Below are 26,138 nucleotides of genomic sequence, written 5' to 3' on the forward strand. Positions count from 1 at the left end.
AACACACAAGACAAGCTTGAAGAACAAAGTAAAAGGACTTACTCTACTGTATCACAATTTATCATAAAGCAACATTAATCAAGACAGTGTGATATAAGCTTTAGGATAGACAAATTAACCGGATGATTGAACAGAGTCCAGTAACAGAGGTACATATGAACATCTAATTTATGACCAAGACAGAACTATAAAGTAGAGAAGAAAGGATGATCCTTTCAATAAATGAAACTGAATCAATTGGATATCCGTATAAAGTGTATGACCTCTACTTCACACCAGAAACACAACAATTCCAAGTACATATCAGATCTTTATGTGAAAGGTAAAACACTATGCCTCTAGGAAATTATACAAGAATATTTTCATGATTTTTAAAATAGGAAACAACTTCTTAAATAGGTCAAAAAAGCACTAACCACAAAAGAAAATATGGAAAATGAACTAAATTAAATTTTAACAAAAGACCATTAAGAGAGTTAAATAAGAATAAACAGCTGTAGAAAGGGAGACAATATTTGTAATACATATAACTAACAGAGCTCATATACAAAATATATAAAAACCTCCCACAAATCAGTAACAAAAAGACAAGTAACCCACTTTTCAACAGTTGGCAAAAAAGCAAACTGCCATTCAAAAAAGAAAACAGCAAATAGTCCATAAACATATGAGAAGATGTTCATCATCATTAGCAATAATGAAAATGCCAATTAAAACCATGATAAGATACTGTAAGCACCTAACATTATGGCTACTATGAAAGGCTAACCTTTGAAAATTGTTATGATATTTCATACCCTGCCAGTGGAAGTATAGATCAGTGCAACCACTTTGGAAACCTAATTTATCAGTATCTACTAAATCCAAAGGCACCTAGCAATTGTACTCCATGTTATATATCAAGAGAAATGCATGTATATATGCACTAAAATAAAAAGATTGGTAACAGTTTATTTGTAATAGCCCAACATTTAAAATAATTCAAATATCTACCATAAAATGCTAAAATACTATTGCAGTGTATCTACACAATGAAATACTAAGGAGCAATAAAAGTTAACAAACTGCGAGTACATGACATGTCACCCAGAAACATCACAATCATGATTAGCAAAATAAGTCAAACATACAAAAAAACCATGCCCTACATGGTTCCATCGCTACAAAAAGTTCAAAACAGGCAACGTTAATCCACTTAAAAGCCAAAACGGTGGTCAGAAAAGGAGAAATTAGTGATTGGAAGGGGGAATAAGGAGGCTTCTTGTGCACTGTCAATGTTCTATTTCTAGATCTGAGTGGTGGTTACATGCACATACTCACCTTATAATAATGTATCAGGCTATACACTAATATATGCACTTTTCTGTCAGTACACTGTACCTCCAAACTTTTTAAAGAGAAAAAAAAAAAGCTGATCTCTCTGAAAATAGAGCATATTCATCCCTTAGCATATGCTGCCGATACATTCAAGCTCCAAAATAAAGTCAACATATGTGAAAGGAACTATAAATTCGGAACAATAAATTCAGTAACAACTGGAGAAAATTTTCTACCTTTATTCAGAAACTCTCAGTTTGAATAAACCAGGTCAAGGAAAGAAAATTCTGCTACCATTCTTTGCCTTAAAAAAAACAAAGGTATTGTGGGAAATAATACACAATGTTCCACTTGAAGTACATAAATTTGTAACAGTTTAATGACAATTTCTGCTGATAGTTTCCTCTTGAAACAAACAAAAAACCCTGATGATGTAAAGATATGGACACTGTATGTACTTTTTCACTTTTAATTACAGCAAGAATAGTAGATCACTGAATAATAAGTATCAACAATCTGAGTTTGAGACAATAAAAGTTGAGAATTAGGGTATTTTCAGTCATCACCATGTCAAACAAAAACAGATAGTAGCAGGGTCTTTGCAGCAATCAAGATTACATGCTATGTGAGATTACTTGAAATGACCTGACAAAACTTAACGTGAAGTGCTACAGAGTCACTACCAAAAAAACTCTGTATTTCTCAAATATCATTTAATAAAAATCACAAAATCACTGAGTGAGTAAAACTTTAAACATCTTTCAAATACCCCTAACTCTAAAAATTGTCACTAGTATACTACCACTTTAAATATTTCAAGCTTAAATATTTAAAATTCATGAATATTTTACAAGAGGTGCAAAAACATTTTTAGACAAAATAGCATAAACCACCCAAAAAGTTAAAATCTACTAAACTTCATTGTGATGACAACCAGCTCTACCACTCTATAATCTGCATGTGAAATAAAAGTTTTTGTAAACAAAGAGTTCTCACCACTTCTTTTCTTTGGGCTTCATTAAGTTTTTCGGTCAGTTCTTCCAAAGCCCTTTTTGTTTCAGCATCCGATCTGCAACCAAAGAAAAATATCCTAAGTTGGCTTTTTGAGAAAATATATATAATTCATGAAATTTACAACATCATAATAGGTTGCTGCATAATAACTCTGATGCAGTGGTTCTTAAATGTTAGCAAACATATGAAACACTTGGAGGGCTTCTTTTAAAACAGACTGCTGAATCAGTAGGCCTGTGATGGAAGCCAAGAATGTGCATTCCTACTAAATTCCTAGGTGGTACTGATACTGCAACTACATTCTGAGAAACAATGCAATACGGAAATACAACCTTCAATAAACAAGCACATTGTAATATATCCCATTTTAAATTAAGGAGAATGAAAGAGTTAGGGAAGGCAAAACTATTGATCTTACATCCTCTCTAGCAATTCATAATCAAATTACAGTGTGCTGTATAAACAGCCATCACTAATTTATCTCCCATTACCTTTTTTCCTATAAAATTAGTAATATACATAATAAATAACATAGTACTAAAAAACTTATAAAGAAAAAGCAAAGTCATTTCTCTCTCTCACACTTATCTCTGGTTCTAATCCCCATGGGCAACTACATTTTCTTTTGCTGATTACCTCTACCATTTTCAACTCTAGACATTTTCAACTCTGCTTTGAAATATTTAAATCACTCACACTCCTGTCCAATTTATATAAACTTATTACTATTTTTAGTCATTGTACTGGTTATCTATGTAAGTGATCTCATATATTTACACACCTTATACATTAGTCCAGCAAAGAGAATTGATGCTTTCTGCTTACCTTCTGTCATGCTTGTGTTTTAGTCAGTTTAACTGGATCACTAAATTTCTTGTGGTTTTGGTTTTTTTAGAGTTTCCCATTACCTTTTGGCCTTATATGGGTCTTATCATATCATTGATATTTTTCTCCCACATATTACTGAATCAACTAGGTAGAAACAACTCCATTCTCATTGAGTACCTTCTTCTCAAAAGACACTTTCAGCTCTAATTAAGTAATTACTTCCTGCATCTGTTATATGGCTATCATGCCAGGAATTACTTTCACTGAGATTCTGAGCTAGTTTTACTGTTTCTATCATCTATCTTACTCTTTGTTTTTTCTTTTTAGGGCAGCATCTGTGGCACATGGAAGTTCCCAGGCAAGGGGTCAAATAGGAGCTGCAACTGCCAGCCACAGCTACAGCTCACAGCAACACCAGATCCTCAACCCACTGAGTGAGGCCAGGGATTGAACCCACATCCTCATGGATACTAGTCAGATTTGTTTCCCCTGCACCACAATGGGAACTCCCATTTCCATAGTTCTAAATACCATTTCTTTATGCTCACCACTCTTAAATCTAATAGAGACTTTTCCTTAAGAGTTCCAGAGTAAGTATCTAGCTGCATATTTTACACTTCCACTTCGATATCTCAAAGGCACCTAAAGCTAACATATCCGAGGTCAAACAATTTTTATGGCTCACCTACCCCTCATCAGTCTTCCGTATTTCAGGAAGTAGATTTATCAAATATTCAGTTACTCGAAATCTGACAGTCATCTTGGTTTATTCTCCCTAATCCCTCATATTCAACCCATTACCAAATTCTAGCTCTTTAATGTTAAAAAAACAAAACAAAACAAAAAAAAACTTGAAATATCTTCACTCATCTTTCACTTGCCATAATCTTGGTCAAGTCATCATCTCTCATGCTAATGCAGCAGTCTTCTAATTCCCTCTCCTCTAACCAGTTTTCCATATGGCATCCAAAGTAGGTGAGTTCTGAATTAAACATTATTTAATCCTTCCTAAAAGTCTGCTTTTCAGTGTACTTTTATTATCCATTGTACTTCTTCCAATAAATACCAAGAAAAAAGTGAAAAATTAGTAATTAACTGAGAATATCAACCTTTCTGAATCATATAAGAAGTTAAACCTAATTTCCTACCAAGGATTTTTATAAACATGAATTAACAATTGTGGTACAGGTAAAGCAGAACTGGATCCTAAAATTCTTCCTCAGCCATAAAGTTAAGCCACCAAGGTTCAGAGGAAACTTGACCTATTTTGGATTAACTTAAGTTTCTCTGCCTTACACATGCCTCTAGATCACACAAACTATTAATAGATGGTACCAGTCTATTGATCAGAAGATTCTCAGTTCACTACTGCATAGCCAAATTTAATTAAACTGGTCAACTAAACCATCCCTGCAACTTCTCCCATATCTGTCCCATACAGGACAACTATTTCCTGAAACTCATATTCCTAGTGCTTAATTTATACCCTTCCTTCAAATATGGAAAAGCTACATAAAGCCACTCCAAGAACACAGTATAGTAGAATGTTAATGCCATTTTTTAAATTTTTATCAGCTTGCCAGAAATAAATGCTTAAGTATTAAATTAACTAACAATTGCCAATTTAAAAGATTAGTAAAACAGCTCAATAATATACTTCAAAATGAATAAAGCATTTAAATTCCTGAGCTGCTTGTGAAGATTGATCTTAAGCCACAAGGTATATAAGTGACAAAGAGCACACACTCTGTGGCCTTACTTCCTTGATTTGAATTGACTCCATCAACTCTCCCCTGTCTAATATCCAGCAAGTTAAGTTACTTAATCTCTCTGTGCCCATTTCCACTTCTGAAAAATGGGGATAATGACCATCTCATTAGAATTTTTGCAAGAATTAAACCTAAATCTACCTGACACAAAATAAGTGTTCAATAGTAGTAAGTACTAGTAGTAGTAATAATGGTAATAGAAATTACCATTCTTTAATTCTTATTACTAAAATCCCTGCTTTTCTCATACAGAAGCAGATAAGTTATGCAGACTATAATTGATATTCATAGATTTAACATTTATAGCTTTGACTCTTTTTGCTACAGCAGCACAAAACCAGCATGAGGAATGGTTTCATTAGCTAGAAAGGGAGTTAGCAAGTGAACCCAGTAAATGAATTCCAACTCACCTTTGTTGTTCCCTAATCATAGCTATAAATAAGACTGAGACTTTCAAGATGGGATAAAATGATTTCTTCTTTTAAAATATGGCCGCTAAATGAAAGCCACCTGTCACTGCTGATGATAAAAATGAAGACAGTGAAGAAATTTTAAATAAAGTCATACTTCTTAGGGACTACCCAGAATTGAAAAATTTGCAAAGACTGGGCAGATATAAAAACCAGCTCCTAGGAGTTCCCATCGTGGCGCAGTGGTTAACGAATCTGACTAGGAACCATGAGGTTGAGGGTTTGGTCCCTACCCTTGCTCAGTGGGTTGACGATCCAGCGTTGCTGTGAGCTGTGGTGTAGGTTGCAGACGCAGCTCAGATCCTGCGTTGCTGTGGCTCTGGCGTAGGCTGGTGGCTACAGCTCCGATTGGACCCCTAGCCTGGGAACATCCATATGCCGCGGGAGTGGCCCAAGAAATAGCAAAAAGACAAAAAAAAAAAAAAAAAAAAAACCTAGCTTCTAAAGATTTCAACTGAAAGCAAAAGTATCAGATTCTATACTGGCTCATGTCCACTGACAAATTCCACCCTATGCTTTTTATTTGCTCCATTGTCTGTCAATTAGTCTCTGTCTCTCTCTCCAATATGTTTGCAAATTTACCCCTCTGCTAAGATCTCACAATGTGTCTCTCCATAATGTCAACATTAAATTACAATAAATTAAAATTTTTTTCAAACATGAAATTAATTTTTCTAACATTGAGTCATGATATTCTGTAAATTTAAGGAGTTTTGAACTGTTCTATTATACTTAAAAATATGAGTTTAAAAAAAAGCACTGTTTTTTAAATCACATAAATATGTCAACTACAGAACTTATTTTATTCTTCTAATAATTCATGCCTCCAACGAAAATCATATTCAGCTCTTACCGGCTTCTTCTGACAAGTTCCCGGTTGAAATCATCTCCAAGGCGAACTTGTTCACTGCTGAGGTCTCGGAGGGACTGATGAAAAGCATGAAACTAATAAAAGCAAAACACAGTTATCCGTTTAGGATTCTGTTGAATTCTTTCATGAAGACTCACTGAAGGTAAGAATAAGAACTTGTTTTCTGTAATAATGCCCAAATCTTATAATGTTATCAAGACAAATAAAATAAATGTCTATTCTGAAAGATAGACAATATTTTTCCCAATGAAAAATTTTTTAAATTATATATAACATGAACCATTACATCCATCCTCTATAGTGCAGTATTTTACCCCTTATAGATAGTCTAGAAAACGGGTCAGAAAAGTTTCCATAAAGGGTACAAGAGCAAGTATTTCAGGCTTTCGGGTTCTATGGCCTCTGCCACAATTACTCAGCTCTGCTAGTGTGGCACAAAAGCAGTTAGCCATAAACAAATGAGCATGGCTGTGTTACAAAAAAACTTTATTCAACTAGAATATATGCCTTAGTGTACCAACTCAGGCTGCCAAGAAACCCTTGCCCTCAGGCACCAGGAACCATGAATAAGAATCTGAAGCAACAATGTTCACGATGAGACCAAAAATAAACCAAAAGTCCATTAAGAGTAGAAAGGAGATAAATTGCAATATATTCCTCCAGTGGAATATCACCCAGCCCTGAAAATGAAATAATCAAACCCACCTACACTTTAAAAACAAAACATCAAATGAAAAAGGCAAGTTACAAAAGAAGATAGTATTATTCCATTTATATAAAGTTTAAAAAGAGGCAATGCTAAACAAGATACAAGCAGTAAAAAGGATTTTTTTCTTTAAATCAAGAGAATAATTAATACAGAAGTTAAAATAGTTGACAGCTCTTGGGGACAGAAGGAGTATAAAAGAGGCTTGGAGGTGTATAATAATCCTGTTTCTTGCTCTAAGTGGTGGTTACATGGCTTTTCATTCATATTATTGTATTTTTAATTGTAAATATGTACACTATACATATATGTATAGGCTATAATTTATAATAAAAAAGTTACACAAACTTGAGGAAACAAATTGATTCATTTCAACAAATGGACACTGAGCAACTAATCAGAGCCAGCAATGGCACTGGGAAACAAATGGGTAAGAATTTAACATGGGAGACAGATACGTTAACAGAACCACAAACACTGCATCAGAGCATTAAGAAAATATACCAGCATATGGAGCTAAAAACAAGAAAAGGATGAAAACAAGGAAGAACAAAAAATAAAGGAATGAAGGTAATATTGTAGATGAATAACAGACAATTCACTTAAGTTTTGCCATCGTGATTTTCAAGTTTTGCAAACCAGAATCCTAGGACTCATTTTTGACACCTCCTTTTTACTTACTCCCACCCTCCCCAAAGGCCATATGATCTTCAAGGTCTTTCATTACATCCACTAAACCGTTTTTAAATTTACCACCTTATCTCCAACTCCATTTACCGTAATCCAAGCGACCAGTAGCTCAGATCCAGAACACAGCAATATTCTAATTGGCTTGCCCACACTGACTATTTCCTCTACTAAAGCCAGAGTGATCTATTCTCAAAATAATTGTCACCCTGTTAGATGGCTTTGCATGGTTTCAGGGTTTCAAACTTCTTTAGCCATATGGCTTTCTTTAAATGATTCACAGGTGCTTTCTTCCCTCCTGCCATGGTATTTGTTTTACCGCAACTGACTCTTACTCAACTTTTGGATCTATCTCAATTAGCCATTCTTTGGGAAGCCTTCCTGAACTGAGACAGGTCCCATAGCTCTATGCTTCTTTCTGTTACAGCATGTTATCTCAACTCATAATTATGAGTGTATTTACATACTTTTTTATTGGTATATAGCTCCCCCTCTAAATGGAATGCTCCATGAAAAGGCAAGGTTTTTGCTCATCACTGTTTTCAAGCACAAGCACAGTCCCATGACAGAGGCACTACATAAATTAAAATGGAAGACTAGATAAGTAATGTTAAGACATTGTTCTCTGCTCCAGGTTTAATCACATAATCCACACTAGCAAGTTGCACTCACCAAAAATTAAGTCAAGGGAAAGTTTCTACAAGATGTCTTCTAATGCACTTGATTCTGCTATCTCTATGTAATACGACAAGAAGCAAAAGCTGCAGATGACTATCTTAAACTCTGAGCCCTCAACCTTAAAACTAGCAAAACAAAGAGATCAAAGTAAGTAACATCTCCTTGCCCTTTTCTAATTAATTTAGCTACCAAAGTAAAAACAACAACAAAATTTTCAGCTCTTGCAGACAGAAGATTAAGAAGTGGGAAAAGAAATATATCCATAGAACAAATACTTTCAAATCTTTAATGAATACATAGAAAAAGTCTAGAATTCCTGCTTTACAGAAGTAGCTCCATCAATGATTCAACAATCAAAAAAACACTAATGGAAAAATCAATAGGTTAACCAGACAAACACTAACTTGTTCTTGCTAAGCCAATCTTAGCAAAATAGAAAGTAGCTGACTTAGTAGGATACGTATACAGAAGAGTGAGCCAACTGAACAAGAACATAGAACATGTCAACTAAACTCACTTTTAAATGTTCTACAGAGTACAATCCCCCATAACAAAATTCAAAATAAATACGATGATCAATACATTGAAAATAAAATAGTTTATTTGGCTTAAAAGTACAAAGTTAGTCATGAGCAAACTCTTAGTTAAAATATAGCCATAAAATTCAAGTGTTAGTCATTTAAATAGAAATGTAAGGAATACAGACTAAAGAACGGGTTCAAAGTACCTGGCCCATGTCATCAGTCTCCTGAACAAATCGGACACCGGTTCTGGACCTATTTCTTTTAATGCCCTGTTGATCCCCATAGTCCTTTAGAGGTGAGGTAGGTGGAAAGCGGTGGCTCTCTTTACAAAAGAAAGAAAAGGGAGAAGATTAAAAACACTACATGAGAAGAAATAATCTAAAATTTTACTCAATAAGTAAAAGCAGACATGGATATATACATGCACCTGCCATTCAGATTATTCCCCACAAACAAGTATCTTGCTATGGCCATAAAATTCCACAAAATTCCACTTATCTTCCTCTTAAAGCCAATTAAATGAACATAAATAACTTGGAAATAGAACACATCAAAAGTTCTAAATGACTATACCTTTCAAAGAAGCAATAAAGTATTTTCTCTCACATCAAAATAATTGTTTAAAAAATTAACTTTAATAACTCCTTAAAATAATATTCATAAAACACAATTTTTCAAATAAGTTAATTCTATCTAAAATCTGCATTGTGTTTAAAAGTCAGTATAAACTAAACTACATAAAAAGAATAGCTGATTGTGTCCAATTTTTAATCATTATTATCATGATCAGCAGCATTGTTGACAATCAAAGCTCATGTTCACTCTAGCTAAGTCATCTCTTCACTGAAGACTTTCCTAAGTCTTTTCTATTCAAACATGAACTTCAGTGCTATAAGAAAATACAAGTAAGATTAATTACATGTAAATTAAGTGTTATCACCTTCTATGTAGCCATCAAAATCTAGCTGCACATCAAGGATAAAATTCCCATTTTTAACAAGTGTCACAGGGTATTTCATAATGAGACATCTGAAAAACTATGAAGCTAGAATAAGACTTATAATCCAGGAAGTACACCACATGATAAATCCTATCTGTGTGTTTGTTTTGATTGGAGGCAGACAATTAAATCCAGATATTTTCAGGTAAAGCTCTACATAGTCTTCAGAGTTAGAGGAGAACAAAAGCAACAGACTCAGAATATCAAAGTCCCACAGAACATATTTCAAAATATTCACTATAAAATCCCAACTGCATCTTCTAACATCTTATCTGTAGGATTTTATGCATGGGTTGCATTTTCCAAATATTACATTATTCACTTCAGGCATATCTTTAAGTCAAAAAAAGGTTTTCAGGACATCTGAAGAGTTTACCTATCACAGTGCCACCGTCGAGGTCACTTGTACTCAGACTTGTAACAGAAATACTTCTTCTCCCTCCTGAGTTTCTCGATAAACGCTGACTCCGAAGTTGGCCTATTGATTGTTCCAAGCTTTCTTTTAACTAAATTAAAGAATATAATGAAAGCAGATTTATCTCTTTAAACAATTTCCAAATACAAATAGCCTAGAGATTTTTAAGGCTATTTCTGAATTGTTTGGGTTTCCAAAGGGAACTGATATCAAAGAATATTTTGAGAAATATAAGAGAAATATAAAAACAGTAAACAAAAATATTTTAAGAGCCAATTCCAACATCTGGTTTAAATAGCATTTGTCACTACCAATTCCACCTTTCTACGACCAGAATACAGAAGAAATGTCTACTAGCTAATGGTTTACAAAACCAAATTGATGTGCCATCCGTTCTTAGAAACATAACAAGGTCAAAAATCTGAAAAAGAGAGAGAAAGCCTTCCTCCCTTCTATACATTCCTTCAAATACCCCAGATCTGTAACAAACAGGAAAATGAACAGCTGTCCCAGTGACTACTACTATGGAAAAAAATGTGCACTGCCCAACTCTGCGTCAAATATCTCTTTCATTCATTCAAAGATTTCAAATCCCAGAAAACAATGCGGTCAGCTGTTGGACTGCTAGTACAAACTAAGGATCACAGTTTTCCAAATGCCCTATGCAGATTATTAGGGAGTTATCCAGTAGGGGATAGAATAAGACATCTTTTTAGACCAAAAGAGCTACAATAAATAAAAACATGCTTAACACTGAGAATAGCATCCAGAACTATACAGAACTATAGAACTGTAAAAGAAGATTCAACTAAAACTCAAAGGAACAAAGAGTAAACTGAGGAAAATCCATATACCCTGAATTGCTGACAAATATCAGGTCTAGATATTTTAGCCAAGGATGAGTAAAAATAATATAAATAAAGGTAATGTATTATTCCAGAAAACAAGTCACCCATAACTCTTTACAAAGAATGTAAAAACAAAACAATTGATTGACAACACAGGGCTTCCTAAATTTAGCCATAATTAAAAGGTAGAGCATCACTTAGGGAGAGAACAAGTTAGTTTCCTTGGGTAACTGCACAGAAAGGAATTAGCTTCAGCTGAAGGGACAGCACATCTGAAATAGAATATGAGTCACATATAAGAAAATCTTTTTTATTTTGGGTGTTTGGATTTAGTTCTTCTGGAAAACCAAGGTTTAAACAGTCTGAATTAAAAGAAGTAGAGCTAGAATTTCAGGAATCTATCTCTATTGCAGCTCTTGTTTCTGAAAAAAAAAGAAAGAAAGAAAAGAAAAAGCTAGTAAAACTAGTATTTCCATACCCTCTGTTCCCTCCTTCTCTAAATTGGGATATGTGCAATACCTTCCAGCCTGAATGTTCATCAGCTGAAGGACACAGACTATTGATCCAAGGAAACAGAGGTGAGGCCTGGAAGAACTACGGCCTACCTGGAGAGTAATTTATACACAAGTAAAATAAAACTTGTCTAACATAAAAGTAGATGAGAGGTCTTTCACAGTGAACATAAAATAGCATATCAGTAATCTATGACAAAGGCTCAGAATAAAATTAAACAATGTTAAAATTTAAAAGGTCAAATCCAGAGTTCCCATCATGGCTCAGCAGAAATGAATTGACTAGTATCCATGAGGACGCAGGTTCAATCCAGCATTTTCATGACCTATGGTGCAGGCCGCAGACGTGGCTCAGCTTTTGGGGTTGCCGTGGCTGCAGTGTAGGCCGGCAGCTACAGCTCTGATTTGACCCCTAGCCGGGGAAACTCCATTTGGCACAAGTGGGGCTCTAGAAACACACACACACACACACAAAGGACCAAAAAGAAAAAGGAAAAAAAAAAAAGCTCAAATCCAAACCATAACATGAAAAAAGAACTAGAAATGTAAAATGACTTTAGTGACAAGTTAGTGACGGAACCAGCTCTACTAACTTTTCCTGTGTTTATCATTACTACCTGCATTTTTCATTATCATCCTTTTAGAGGCAAAGTCAGCTGACATTTCTAGTTATTGCTTTTTTTTTTTTTTTTAAGGTAATTTGCCCTTTATAGCTCTGGATATTTTTAAGATTTTTCTATTTGACTTTGTCAGTGGTTTTACTATGATACAACTACGTGCAGTTTTCTTATAACTATCCCATTTCTGACACATAGACATCATGGAATCTGTAGTTTGATCTGTTTCATGTGTTGTAAATTTTTAGCCACATCTCTTTAAATATTCTTTCTGCCCCATTCTTTCTTCCCACTCCTTCTGGAAATCCAGTTGCATTTAAAATTGCATCTTTTTACCAAATCCCAAGTCATCTATGCTCTTTTCTGATTGCTCGTCCTTTCATTTCTCCATTCTTTTTTTTTTTTAAGGGCCACACCTGTGGCATATGGCAGTTCCCAGGCTAGAGGTCAAATCAGAGCTATAGCTGCTGGCCTAGGCCACAGCACAGCAATATGGAATCCATGCAACCTCTGCCATCTACACCACAGCTCATGGCAACGCTGGACCCTTAACCCACTGAGTGACACCAGGGATCGAACCCATATCCTCGTGGATATTAGTCAGATCCATAACCCACTGAGCCACAATGGGAACTCTTCATTCATTCTTCTTTTGGGATATATTATGCTGGCCTATCTCTTGATTTATTAATTCTTTCAACAGTATACAAGATGCTACTTAATCCATTTGTTGATGGCTTTTTCTAATTTTATTTGTTTGCTTATTTTAGTTATATTTTTAAATTTCTATAATATCCATTTGATTCTTTAATAGTTTCCAATTCTTTGTCAAAATTCTGAATTTTGTCTTTTTTCAAATTACTCAATGAATTTTATTACATTTAAAGTTGTACAATGATCATCACAACCAAATTTTACAGCATTTCCATCCCAAATTCCCAGTGAATCCCCCCCACCCACCAACCTGTCTCATTTGGAAACCATAAGTCTTTCAAAATCTGTGACTCTAGTATCTGTTCTGCAAAGAAGTTCATTTTGTCCTTTTCTTAGATTCTACGTGTAAGTGATAGCATATGATGTTGGTGTCTCGCTGTCTGACTGCCTTCACTTAGCATGATTTCTAGGTCCATCCATGTTGCTGCAAATGCCATTATTTCTTTCCTTTTAATGGCCGACTAACATTCCATTGTGTAAATGTACATCTTCTTAATCCATTCCTCTGTCGATGGATATTTAGGTTGCTTCCATGTCTTGGCTAGCATATAGAGTGCTGCAATGAATATTGGAGTATGTGTATCTTTTAGAGACCTAGTTTTCTCTGGATAAATGCAATGCCCAGGAGTGGGATTCCTGGGTCAAATGGTAACTCCGTTTTTAGTTTTCTAAGGAATCTCCACACTCTCTCCAGCATATACGGTTTGTAGACTTTTTGATGATGGCCATTCTGGCCAGTGTAAGGTGGTACCTCATAGTGGTTTTGATGTGCATTTCTCTAATGAGTGATGTTGACCACTGTTTCATGTATTTTTTGGCCATCTGTATGTCTTCTTCGGAGAATTGCCTGTTTAGATCTTCTGCCCTTTTTTTTTTTTTTTTTTTTTTTTTTTGGCTTTTTGCCTTTTCTAGGGCCTCTCCTGTGGCATATGGAGGTTCCCAGGCTAGGGGTCTAATCGGAGCTGCAGCCACCGGCCTACGACAGAGCCACAGCAACGTGGGATCAGAGCTGCGTCTGCGACCTACACCACAGCTCACGGCAACACCGGATCCTTAACCCACTGAGCAAGGCCAGGGATCAAATCCGCAACCTCATGGCTCCTAGTCGGAATCGTTAACCACTGAGCCATGACGGGAACTCCATTCTGACCATTTTTTGATGGTGTTGCTCATTTTTTTTGTATTGAGTTGCAGAAGGTGCTTATAAATTTTGGAGATTAATCCCTTGTCAGTTGCTTCTTTTGCAAATATTTTCTCCCATTCTGTGGGTTGTCTTTTTGTTTTGTCTAGGGTTTCCTTTGCTGTGCAGAAAATTTTAAGTTTAATTAAGTCCCATTTGTTTATTTTTGTCATTATTGTCAGTACTCTAGGAGGTGGATCTGAGAAGAAGTTCCAGTGGTTTATGTCAGAGAATGTTTGGCCTCTGTTTTCCTCTAAGAGTTTTGTAGTATCTGGTCTTCTATTTAGGTCTTTAATACATTTTGAGTTTATTCTTGTGTATGGTGTTAGCAAGTGTTCTAATTTCATTCTATTACATGTGGCCATCCAGTTTTCCCAGCACCACTTATTAAAGGGGTCGTCTTTTCTCCATTATATATTCTTGGCTCCTTTGTCACAGATTAGTTGACTCTAGGTGTGTGGGTTTACTTCTGGGCTTTCTATCCTGTTCCACAATATTTCTGTCTTTGTGAGAGTAACATATGGTTTTGATGACTGTAGCTTTGTAGTAGAGTCTGAATTCAGGGAGCCTGATTCCTCCAGCTCCATTTTTCTTTTTTAGGATAGCTTTGGCTGTTCTGGGCCTTTTTTGCTTCCAAACAAACTTTAAAACATTTTGTTAGAGTTCTGTGAAAAATGTCATTGGTGATTTGATAGGGATTGCATTGAATCTGTAGACTGCCTTGGGTAGTATATTCATTTTGATAATATTAACTCTTCCAATCCACGAGCATGGTATATCTTTCCACCTGTTTGAGTCGTCTTTGATTCATCAGCATCTTATAGTTTTCAGAGTATAGGACTTTTGTCTCCTTAGGTAGGTTTATTCCTAAGTATTTTAATTTTTGGATGCAGTGATACATGGGGTTATTTGTCTAATTTCTCCTTCTGATATTTTGTTTTTAGTATACAGAAATGCAGTCGATTTCTGTGTATTAATTTTATATCCTGTGACTTTGTCAAATTCATTGATGAGCTCTAACAGTTTAATGGTAGCATTTTTAGGATTTCCTAGGTATAGTATCACGTCATCTGCAAATAGTGATAGTTTTACTTCTTCCTTTCCAATTTGGATTCCTTTTATTTCTTTTTCTTTTCTGATTGCCATGGCTAGGACCTCCAAAATATGTTGAATGGTAGTGGCGAGAACAGACATCCTTGTCTTGTTCCTGATCTGAGCAGGAATTCTTTCAGCTTCTCACCTTTGAGAACAGTGTTAGCTCTGGGTTTGTAATATATGGCCTTTATTATATTGAGGTAGGTTCCCTCTATGCCCACTTTCTGAAGGGTTCTTATCAGAAATGGGTGTTGAATTTTGTCAAAGGCTTTTTCTACATCTATTGAGAGAATCATATGGTTTTTATTCCTCAATTTATTAATGTGATGTATCACACTGATTGTTTTGCAGATATTGAAGAATCCTCACATTCCTGGGCTAAATCCCACTTGATCATGATGTTCAATCCTTTTAATGTATTGCTAGGTTGGGTTTGCTAGTATTTTGTTGAGGATTTTTGCATTTATGTTCCTGGTGAAATTGGCCTGTAGTTTTCTTTTTTTGTGGTATCTTTGTCTGGTTTTGGTATCAGGGTGATGGTAGAATGAGTTTGGGAGTCTCCATCCTCTGCAATTTTTTGGAATAGTTTCAGAAGGATAGGTGTTAGCTCTTCCCTAAATGTTTGATAGAATTCACTTGTAAAGCCATCTGGTCCTGGACTTCTGTTTGTTGGAAGTTTTTTAAGCACAGTTTCAATTTCAGTACTTGTGATTGGTCCATTCATCTTTTCTGTTTCCTCTTGTCTTAGTCTTGAAAGACTGTACTTTTCTAAGAATTTGTCCCTTTTTTCTAGGCTTTCCATTTTATTGGCTTATAGTTGCATGTAGTAGTCTCTTATGATCCTTTGTATTTCTGTGATGTCTGATGTAACTTCTTTTTTATTTCTAATTTTATTGATTTGAGTCCTCTCTCTTTTTTTTCTTGATGAGTCTGGCTAAGGGTTTATTAATTTTGTTGATCTTTTCAAAGAACCAGCTTTTAGGTTCATTGATCTTTTCTATGGTTTGCATCGTTTCTATTTCATTGACTTCTGTTCTGATCTTTATGATTTCTTTCCTTTGGCTAATTGTAGGTCTTGTCTGTTCTCTCTCTAGCTGCTTTAGATGTAAAGTTAGGTTGTTTACGTGAGCTTTTTCTGTTTCCTGAGGTGGGCTTGTATTGCTATAAACCTCACTCTTAGTACAGCTTTTGCTGCATCCCATAGGTTTTGGAGTGTTGTATCTTTGTTGTCATTTGCTTCTAGGTAGTTTTTAATTTTCTCTTTGATTTCTTCAGTGATCCATTGATTGTTTAGTAGCATGTTGTTTAGTCTCCATGTGTTTGTGTTTTTTTACAGTTTTTTTCTTGTTGTTGTCCAGTTGTATAGTGTTGTGGTCAGAAAAGATGCTTGATATGATTTCAGTTTTCTTAAAGTTACTGAGGCTTGATGTGTGGCCCACAATGTGATCAATCTTCAAGAATGTTCCATGTGCACTTGAGAAGAATGTGTATTCTGTTGCTTTTGGATGGAATGTCCTATAAATATCCATTAAGTCCATCTGGTCTAATGCTTCATTTAGGGCCTGTGTTTCCCTGTTGATTTTCTGTTTGGATGATCTGTCCATTGCTGAAATGGGGTGTTAAAGGCCCCAGGTATTATGAAATTATTGTCAATTTCTTCTTTTAAGGTTGTTAGCCTTATATACTGAGGTGATCCTATGTTGGGTGCACATATATTTGCAATTGTTATATCATCTTCTTGGACTGATCCTTTGATCATTATGTAATGTCCTTCTTTGTCTCTTATAACATTCCTTATGTTAAGGTCTGTTTTGTCTGATATGAGTATTTCTACGCCAGCTTTGTTTTGATTCCCATTTGCATGGAATATTTTCTTCCATCCTCCCACTTTCAATTTGTATGTGTTCCTAGAAGTGAAGTGGATCGCTTGAAGACAGCGTATATATGGGTCTTGTTTTTGTATCCATTCAGCCAGTCTATGCCTTTTGGTTGGGGCGATTAGTCCATTAACACTTAAGGCAATTATTGATATGTATGTTCTTATTGCCATTTCATTAACATTTTGGATTTTTTGTTGCTCTTTTTTCTTCCCTTCTTCTCTTGTTCTCTCCTCTTGTGGTTTGATGACTATCTTTAGTGTTGTATTTGAGTTGATTTTTCTTATTTGTGTGTGTTATCAACTAACTTTTTGGTTTGCAGTTACCCTGAAGTTTTGATATAGGAGTCTAGACATATATATGAGATTGTTTTAAGTTGTTGGTCTCTTAATTGCAAGTGCATCTCCAGTGTCCTGCATTTGTATCCTCCTCTTACAATTTCTGATCTTGGTAGCATATTTGTGCATGCATGATTTCCTTCTTTTACTATATATATGTCCTTACTGAGGATCCTTGTCATTTGTAGTATTTTTGTTTCTGGTTGTGGCCTTTTCTTTTCTGCCTAGAGAAGTTCTTTTAGTATTTGTTGTAAAGCTGGTTTAGTGTTGCAGAATTCTCTTAGCTTTTGCCTGTGTATAAAGCTTTGATTTCTTCTTCAAATCTGAATGAAAGCCTTGCTGGGTAGAGTAATCTTGGTTGGAGGTTTTTTCCTTTCATCACATTAAATGTATCATGCCACTCCCTTCTGGCCTTCAGAGTTTCTCATGAAAATTCTGCTGATAACCTTATCAGGGTTCCCTTGTATGTTACTTGTTTCTTCTCCCTACCTGCTTTCAACATTTTCTCTTTGTCTCTAATTTTGGTCAGTTTGATTAATATGTGTCTTGGGATGTTACTCCTTGGTTTTATTTTATATGGTACTCGTTGTTCTTCCTGGATTTGAGTGAGTGGTTCCTTTCCCATGTTAGAGAATTTTTCGGCTATTATCTCTTTGAATATTTTCTCTGTCCCTTTCTCTCTCTCTTCTCTGGCACCCTATAATATGGATTTGGTGAGACTGAGACTCTCTAAGAGGCTCTTCATTTCTTTTCAATCTTTTTTTCTCTTTTCTGTTCCACATCAGTGATTTCCACTAGTCTGTCCTCCATCTCGATTGTTTGTTCTTCTGTTTCCTGTATTCTGCTATTGGTTGCTTCTACTGAATTTTTTATTTCAGTTTTTGTATTTTGCATCTCTGCTTTCTTAAGTTTTAAATTTTGTATTTCTTTACTCAGTGTTTCCTGTAAATTATCCATCTTTGCTTCCAGTTTATTGCCAGTGTCTTGATCGTCTTGACTATCATCAGTCTTATTCCTGGAGGCTGAGAATCTCCTGATCATTGAGCTATTTTTCCGGGTTTTTTTCTTGCTCCCTTATCTGAGTTATAGTTCTCTGCCTTTTCATTTTTAATAGGTTTTGGGTGTGGTCTCCTTTTTGCAGACAATAGAGTTGTAGCCTCTCTTAATTCTGGTGTCTGCTCCCCTTGTGGCTGAAGTTGGTACAGGAGCTTGCTGTAGAGTTCCCGAAGGGAGGGACTGGTACCTGGCCACTAGTAGGTGGGGCTAATTCTTATCCCTCTGGTGGGTGGGGCTTTGTCTCTGGGTGAGAGTAGAGGTGGCTGTGTGCCTGTGGGGTCTTTAGGCAGCCTGTTTACTGAGAGGTGGGGCTGTGATTCCCACCCAGATTATTTTTGGCCTAGGGCTTCTCAGTGCTGATGGGTGGGGCCAGGTTTTCCCAAATGGCCACCTCTAGAGGAACACATGCTGATAAATATTCCTGAGACCTTTGCCTTCAATGTCTTTCCCCCACAATGAGCCACAGTTATCCCCCATTTTCCCAGGAGATTCTCCAAGAACTTCAGTCAGGTCCGACCCAGATTCCTATGGAGACTCTGCTTTGCCCTCAGACCTGGTACACAAGAAAGCATGTGTGCACCTTTCAAGAATGGGGTCTCTGTTTCCCCCAGTTCTGTGGAGCTGCTGTGCACAAGCCCCACTGGCCTTCAATGCCAGATGCTCTGGGGGCTCTTTCTCCCAATACCAGATCCCCAGGCATGGGACCTGATGTGCTGCTCAGAATTCTCACTCCTACAGGTGAGTATCTGTGATACAGTTACTTTTCAGTCTGTGGACTTCCCATCTGGGAGGTATGGGGTTGCTTATATCACGTAATCACCCCCCTACCATCTGATGTGGCCTCCTCTTTGTATTCTGGAGTAGGATATTTTTTTGAAAGTTTCCAGTCCATTTGGATGAAGGTTGTTCAGCATTTGGTTGTAATTCTGTTGTTTTTATAAGAGAAGGTGAGCTCCAGTCCTTCTATTTCACCATCTTAATCCCCTGAATTTTGTCTTTTAATTTCTGGAACAGGTTAATCATAGTTATTATATAGTACTCTCCATGTTTCTGTTGTCTATTTTTTCCCTTGATTTTCAGTCACCTCTTATATCTTCTTAAGCCTGAATTTTTTTTTAATCATGTGATACACAATATATATAAAAAATTATAGGATTTATTGAAAGCTCAGGATGATATCTTCCTTCAGAAGGGATTTAGTTTTAGTTCTATCAGAAAGTCAGGCTAGGGTAACTAGGAAACCCAAAGTACTGTAATTGATTATAACTGAGATGATTCAAAGCCAGGCTGCTGTCCCCGTTAGCTCTAGTCAATTTTCAATTTACCATTGCTCTAATTTTCAATTAACCATTTTTCCTAGGCTCTCACCCTCTGGTGTCTCAATAGACAGCTGGAGGGTTCCTGAACTCCAATTTTGGTCTCCCTAGCCTCTCTGAGTCTATTGATAGCTCTAAGCCTATCTGCTTCTAAGCTATCTCTTCTGAAATTAGCTACTGCCTTGATAGAGGAAGAGTTCCAAATGCAGAACTATTCCTCTGGACTCCAAGGTTTTGCTAGACCTTGACTATAAAATTCCTCATTGCTTTGGTAGTTCTCTGATGGGTTCATACCATTATTTTTTACATTTTTTTCACCTTTCCAGTTGTTCTGAATGGGACAGTTGCTCCAAAATAATCTTATCTACCAATGCCTGAAGCAGAATTTGCCAGCATCCTTCTTATATGGGTTTATTTGCTAACAAATCCAGAGCTGTAACCAAAAGCTGATTAATAAGATGAATTTTCATACACACACATACACAAAAATATCCCTGCTAACAGTTAAAAAAAAAAAAAAACCTCACTGTGGACTATATGGAAAAATATTTCAGAACAAGAGAAACAATACAGAACCCCCCCCCCAAAATTCTAGGAGGAATAACAGATGTTGAAAAATTGATCATTTCAGAAATAAGATAAAAATTATACAAACTGTCAGCCTCATTTAAAAACTCTAAAAAGATATGTCATAAGTCACTGAACAGATGAACAGGGTAATACATAAAGACCAAAGAAGGAACTGTAAAAGGTAAATGAGTAAGATAAAGATTTTTTTTAATCATTCCTACAAATATTATGGCAAAAACAGATCTCCCACCCAAGATACAAAACTAAAAATGCAATAGAATTAAAATCTACACTTAAAGTAGCAATAATACAACAAACACTGCACAAAATCTAATCATGAGGTATAAAGCTAATTTGATAACTCATAATACAAAAGCAAACAGATAAAAACATATAAAATTATAAAAGTTGTTTTAAACTCCTAGGATTATAACTTTTAATTAGGCATGAAAGCAAACGAAACTAATTACATAACAACAAAACAACACTAATAAAACTCAAGTTAGCATTAATTTACTATGATGGATGATGTTATTTTGCTGAAACTAAATCAGAGTTCCACATAGATTGTGGTGATGACTCTAATGGTGCAGATTCTAAGAGTTTAGTGTGAATCTCTCACCACATACCAAATGTCGATTCCATTTCCCCCCTTTCTCACATATGAAATACTGCGAAACCAGCATCACAGAACATGTTGTGAGATATTTCCACCCTCACTTGATATAAATGTACCTTGACATATTAGGTCTATTTTTTCTTTTTTAACCTCTGCTCATTTGACATTAGACTAAAACAACTGATACATTACTATAATGTACCAGTATGAATAAAAATAAAACTTGGGCACTGAAATCGAATGGCAATACTTGTTTACAATGTAGTGTATCAAATTGTTAAGACACGCTTTTAAATGTAGAAGTCAAACTGAGAAATCTCCCTCTACAACTCATACAACTCAACAACAAAAAAACACACCACCCAATCAAAAAATGGGCAGAAGACCTAAACAGACATTTCTCCACAGAAGACACATAGATGGCCAGTAGGCACATGAAAAAAAAAAAAAAAAAAAGGCTCACATCACTAATTATTAGAGAAATGCAAATCGAAACTACAATGAGTTATCACCTCACACGCTGGTCAGAATGGTCATCATTAATAAGTCCACAGAAGAGTTCTCTCTGTGGCGCAACAGGAGCAGCATCGTCTTGAGTGGACTGGGACACATGTTCAGTCCTCAGCCTGGCACACTGGGTTAAGGATCCAGTGTTGCTGCAGCTGTGGCTTGGTTTGCAACTGCAGCTCAGATTTGATCCCTGGCCCAGGAACTCCATATGCCATGGGGCAGCCAAAAAAAGAAAAATAATAATAATAATAATAGTAATAATAAGTCTACAAATAACAAATGCTGGAGAGGGTGTGGCAAAAAGGAAACTCTCCTATACTGTTGGTAACAATGTAAATTGGTACCACCACTACAGAGAACAGTATGGAGATTTCTCAGAAAACTCAATATAGAACTACCATATGATCCAGCAATCCCACTCGCATATATCTGGACATAACTACAATTCAACAAGATACATGCACCTGTATGTTCACAGCAGCACTATTCACAATAGCCAGGACATGAAAACGAGCCAAATGTCCATTGATGGAATCCTTCTTTGCATATATACTACAAATATATAACAGAATACTACTCCACCATAAAAAGAATGAAATAATGCCATTTGCAGCAACATGGGTGAAACCAGAGATTCTCATAATAAGGGAAGTCCAGAAAGAGAAAGACAAATATCATATGATATCACTTACATGTGGAATCAAAAATATGGCACAAATAAACCTATCTACAAAACAGAAATAGACTCACAGATATTGAGAACAGACTTGTGGTTGCCAAAAGGGAAAGGGGAAAGAGTGGGATGCACTGAGAATTTGGGGTTAGTAGATACAAAGTATTATGTTTAGAATGTATAAGCAGTGAGGTCCTACTACATATAGCACAGGGAACTATCCAGCCTCTTGGAATAGACCATGATGGAAGAAAATATAAGAAAGGGAATATGTGTGTGTGTGTGTGTGTGTATTTTACCAGGTTACTTTGCTATTCAGCAGAAATTGGCAACACATTGTAAATCAACTGTATTTTCATTAAAAATAAATAAATAAATCTCTTTAAATTATAAACAAAAAGAAATCTCCCTCTAGCCAAAGATAAATAATTTGAGCATGAAAAAAAAAAATTTACTACAATGGAATAAAGCATTTCAAATACATACAAATTTTTTTTCTCAGGGAGGAAAAAAAAAGGCATCGGTCACCAGTAGACAATACTACTAGGGAAATAACTCATTACTTTGGAAACCAGTAAATAAATAAAAATTTTTAAAAACTGGAGTTTCCATCGTGACTCAGCAGAAATGAATCCAACTAGAAACCAGGAGGGTGCAGGTTCGATCCTTGGCCTTGCTCACTGGTTAAGGATCCAGTGTTGCCTTGAGCTGTGAGCTGTGAGCTGTGGTGTAGGTCGCAGACGTGGCTCAGATCCCTCACTGCTGTGGCTCTGGCATAGGCCAGTGGCTACAGTTCCAACTCTACCCCTAGCCTGGGAACCTCCATATGCTGCAGGTATGGCCCTAAAAAGCAAAAAAAAAAAAAAAAAAAAAAAAAAAAAAAAAAAATTAAAAACTACATAAGTTTTTATATTAACATTAAAATATCAAATTTTAAAATTCTAATAGAGCTCTCTGAAAGCGCTGTGATGTCTGTACTTGAAAAATTCTGATTTGAGACAAAATATAACTCAAGCTTAATGAACTGAAATATTTATATATAACTCCAAAGGACTGACTACACTGCAAACCAAATCTACAAAAGGAGATCATCCAGGCAGCAATGGGTACTCTGTAAAAGAGATATGATTAAAAACATCCTGATGTAGAAGGGCCAGAAGAAAGCCTGGCAGTACTTTACTCAGCTATAGCACTTTTGCCTCCATTTCTGTCGACATATTTTGCACCCTAACATTTTATTTCGAGGACGAAATGAGATAATGTACGTAAAATAATTAGAGCAATGCCTAGGAAAGATTAGCTTCTTCAGTAAATGGCAATTTTTACTATAAATGAGTATAGACAATGACTATAAGAGCAAAAAATAAATGACAAAATAGGATGTTTTAATTTGGAGAGGATCTCTAGAAGAATTCATCATCCCCTAAAAATGACTACACTAAATTCCTCCAGCTGTAAATCTAGAGGCTTGTAAATAGCAGAAGTGTCGATATTCTCTTATCAGCTATTTCTTTATAACCCCACATATAACTCCTCCATAATATAATTCAAATTTCACTTTCAGCAGTATCACTTTTCATTTCTTTGCTACACTTCACCTTTTTGATCAATTCTGTTATTATTATGATTACTAATACTGTTATTATTTATTTCTGTAAAATAGCATGCAGGTTTATCATTAGGAAACTGGGAGGTATCACAACTATACTTTTCACTGAGACCAATCAGCAATAGACTTCAAAAGCAGTAATGTGTGGACTGAAGAGCTGGCAGCAGTTTGTCCTTTTTGCAATTACTCATGGTTAATACACTGTGTTAATTGAAATTTTAATTGTGTTGCTTGGGGAATAGTATTACTTGAACAAACAGGGGTAATGAAATCCATGCACATTGAAACCATGCAACAAGGACTGTCTTTACTTGTCAGGGTCCTCAAATAGCTGCTCCATGCATTCAGTAGAGGTTTTATAGCTGTATTCAGTAGAAGAGTAAGCAAAATTCCACCTCACCTGGGAACAGAATTCTGGTTTGTTTGTTCAAGTAAAAAAAATATTGACCGGAGGTCCCATCGTGGAGCAGTGGTTAACAAATCCGACTAGGAACCATGAGGTTGCGGGTTCGGTCCCTGGCCTTGCTCAGTGGGTTAAGGATCCGGCATTGCCGTGGTGTAGGTTGCAGACGAGGCTCAGATCCTGCGTTGCTGTGGCTCTGGCGTAGGCCAGATTAGACCCCTAGCCTGGGAAACTCCATATGACACGGGAGCAGCCCAAGAAATGGCAAAAAGACAAAAAAAAAAAAAAAAAAAAAAAAAAAAAAAAAATTGACTTTCCAAAACTCATTAATAGCAAACATCTTGACCAGTCTCTGGGAAGGTAACATTTCCAAACAACAGTAAACAGCTAAGAAACTAGGCACTAACTCCACATATAGTATCAAAAATGCCTAAGAAATAAACCATATTCAGTAAAATTTGGCTTCAAAAAGATGAGATGAGAAGGGGCAAAGAACCACATGAATAAATTTCCTTGGTCAATTTATAATAACTGATACTAGTAACCGGTATGTCTCACATATTGAACATTCTCAACAGAATCCTGTCCTTGACTAAGCTTATTGTGACAGAGAAAGAAAACACACTAAAAAGAGTCACTAGGAAATTCTTAAAGACATCTATCAATACTGCCACAAACAGACCATACTAAAAATAAGGTAGGAAGAGTGATTACCCACACATAAACATTGTAGCTACCAAATATTCATGAAATTAACTTACATAAAAATGAAAAACACAATTAAAAAAAAAAAGCCAACAACTTCGGTAAAAGTTCTAAATGCTGTAATTTAAAGTAGGCTTAAGAGTTCCCCTGTGACTCAGTAGGTTAAGAACCCAACTAGTGTCCATGAGGATGTAGGTTCAATCTCTGGCCTTGTTCAGTGAGTTAAGAATCCTGCATTGCCATGAGTTGTGGTGTAGGTCACAGACATGGCTTTGATCCCACATTGCTGTGACTGTGGTATAGGCCAGCAGCTGTAGGTCCAATTCCAATCCCTAGCCCAGGAACTTCCATGCCACAAATGTGGCCCTTAGGGGAAAAAAAAAAAAAAAAAAAAGTAGCTTAAATTTTCAAAACTATTTAAAGCTCCTATTTAATTTCTTCATAAATGTCTCACTCCAAATTTTCTCTTATTTTCACACTAAAAAAAAAAAATACATCCTGCGACATAATATAGATTATACAGAAATGCATGCAAATTTGGTCATGTATAGATAACTGCATTCACTTAGCAGCATAGATGAGCAGAAAGTGGAAACATCTGAATATCTCATCTAACCATTTAGTTTTGTTTTCACCTGACAGTAAAAAGTCAGTATTTAGCAAACATTCACAATGTATATAGCACTGGTGACTATGAGCTGTGTTGTAAATTTAGATATAATGTTGATATTAAAAAAAAAATTGAAGACTTTGACAAACGTCAGAGGCCAATTTGGCAGAATTCAGGACAAAAGTAGTAGAAAAGACATTATTTTAAAAACTTTGTCCAGGATAATGTCACCTATAGGTACACTGATTAAGTGCTTTCTGCTTGGCTTTCCTTCATGCTTGGCACAGAATGTCAAGGATGATCTGGCAAGAGACTGCAAAATAGATTGGTTATAGAGTTAATTTTATCAGCTCTACTTTGGTTTCTTAATAGTCTATTTATCTTCTACTATTAAAACCAGAACAAAGAGAAGGAAGAGGAAGATGAAAAGGAGGAGATGAAGAAAGGGAGGAGGAGGAAGAGAGGGGAGTTTTGTAAAACTGGAGTGCAAATTTATGGTTTGCATGCTTTTCTGGTCCCACCATCTGTTGCTGAAATGTATTTTTTAAATGGTTGCTGCTATCTTATTTTTCATTTGCCAAAAGGACCATTAGCTCTGACTGCTATG

The 26,138-nt window shown here is 35.8% G+C and overlaps 1 protein-coding gene across 14 annotated transcripts in view; it reads right to left on the minus strand.

Annotated features, from left to right (window-relative positions):
- CEP128 (centrosomal protein 128) overlaps positions 1 to 26,138 on the minus strand; it is a 414,346-nt gene that overhangs the window by 357,211 nt on the left and 30,997 nt on the right. For all 14 annotated transcript variants that reach the window (XM_021099567.1, XM_021099565.1, XM_021099569.1 and 11 more), the window contains 4 exons: positions 10,241 to 10,370; positions 9,068 to 9,186; positions 6,252 to 6,343; positions 2,314 to 2,386 (listed from right to left, as the gene is read on the minus strand). In XM_021099567.1, the coding sequence (XP_020955226.1) occupies positions 2,314 to 2,386; positions 6,252 to 6,343; positions 9,068 to 9,186; positions 10,241 to 10,370 (414 nt within the window). The remainder of the gene's footprint in view (positions 1 to 2,313; positions 2,387 to 6,251; positions 6,344 to 9,067; positions 9,187 to 10,240; positions 10,371 to 26,138) is intronic.

This window comes from Sus scrofa, chromosome 7 (assembly GCF_000003025.6).
Source record: "Sus scrofa isolate TJ Tabasco breed Duroc chromosome 7, Sscrofa11.1, whole genome shotgun sequence".
Classification (NCBI taxonomy): Eukaryota; Metazoa; Chordata; class Mammalia; order Artiodactyla; family Suidae; genus Sus; species Sus scrofa.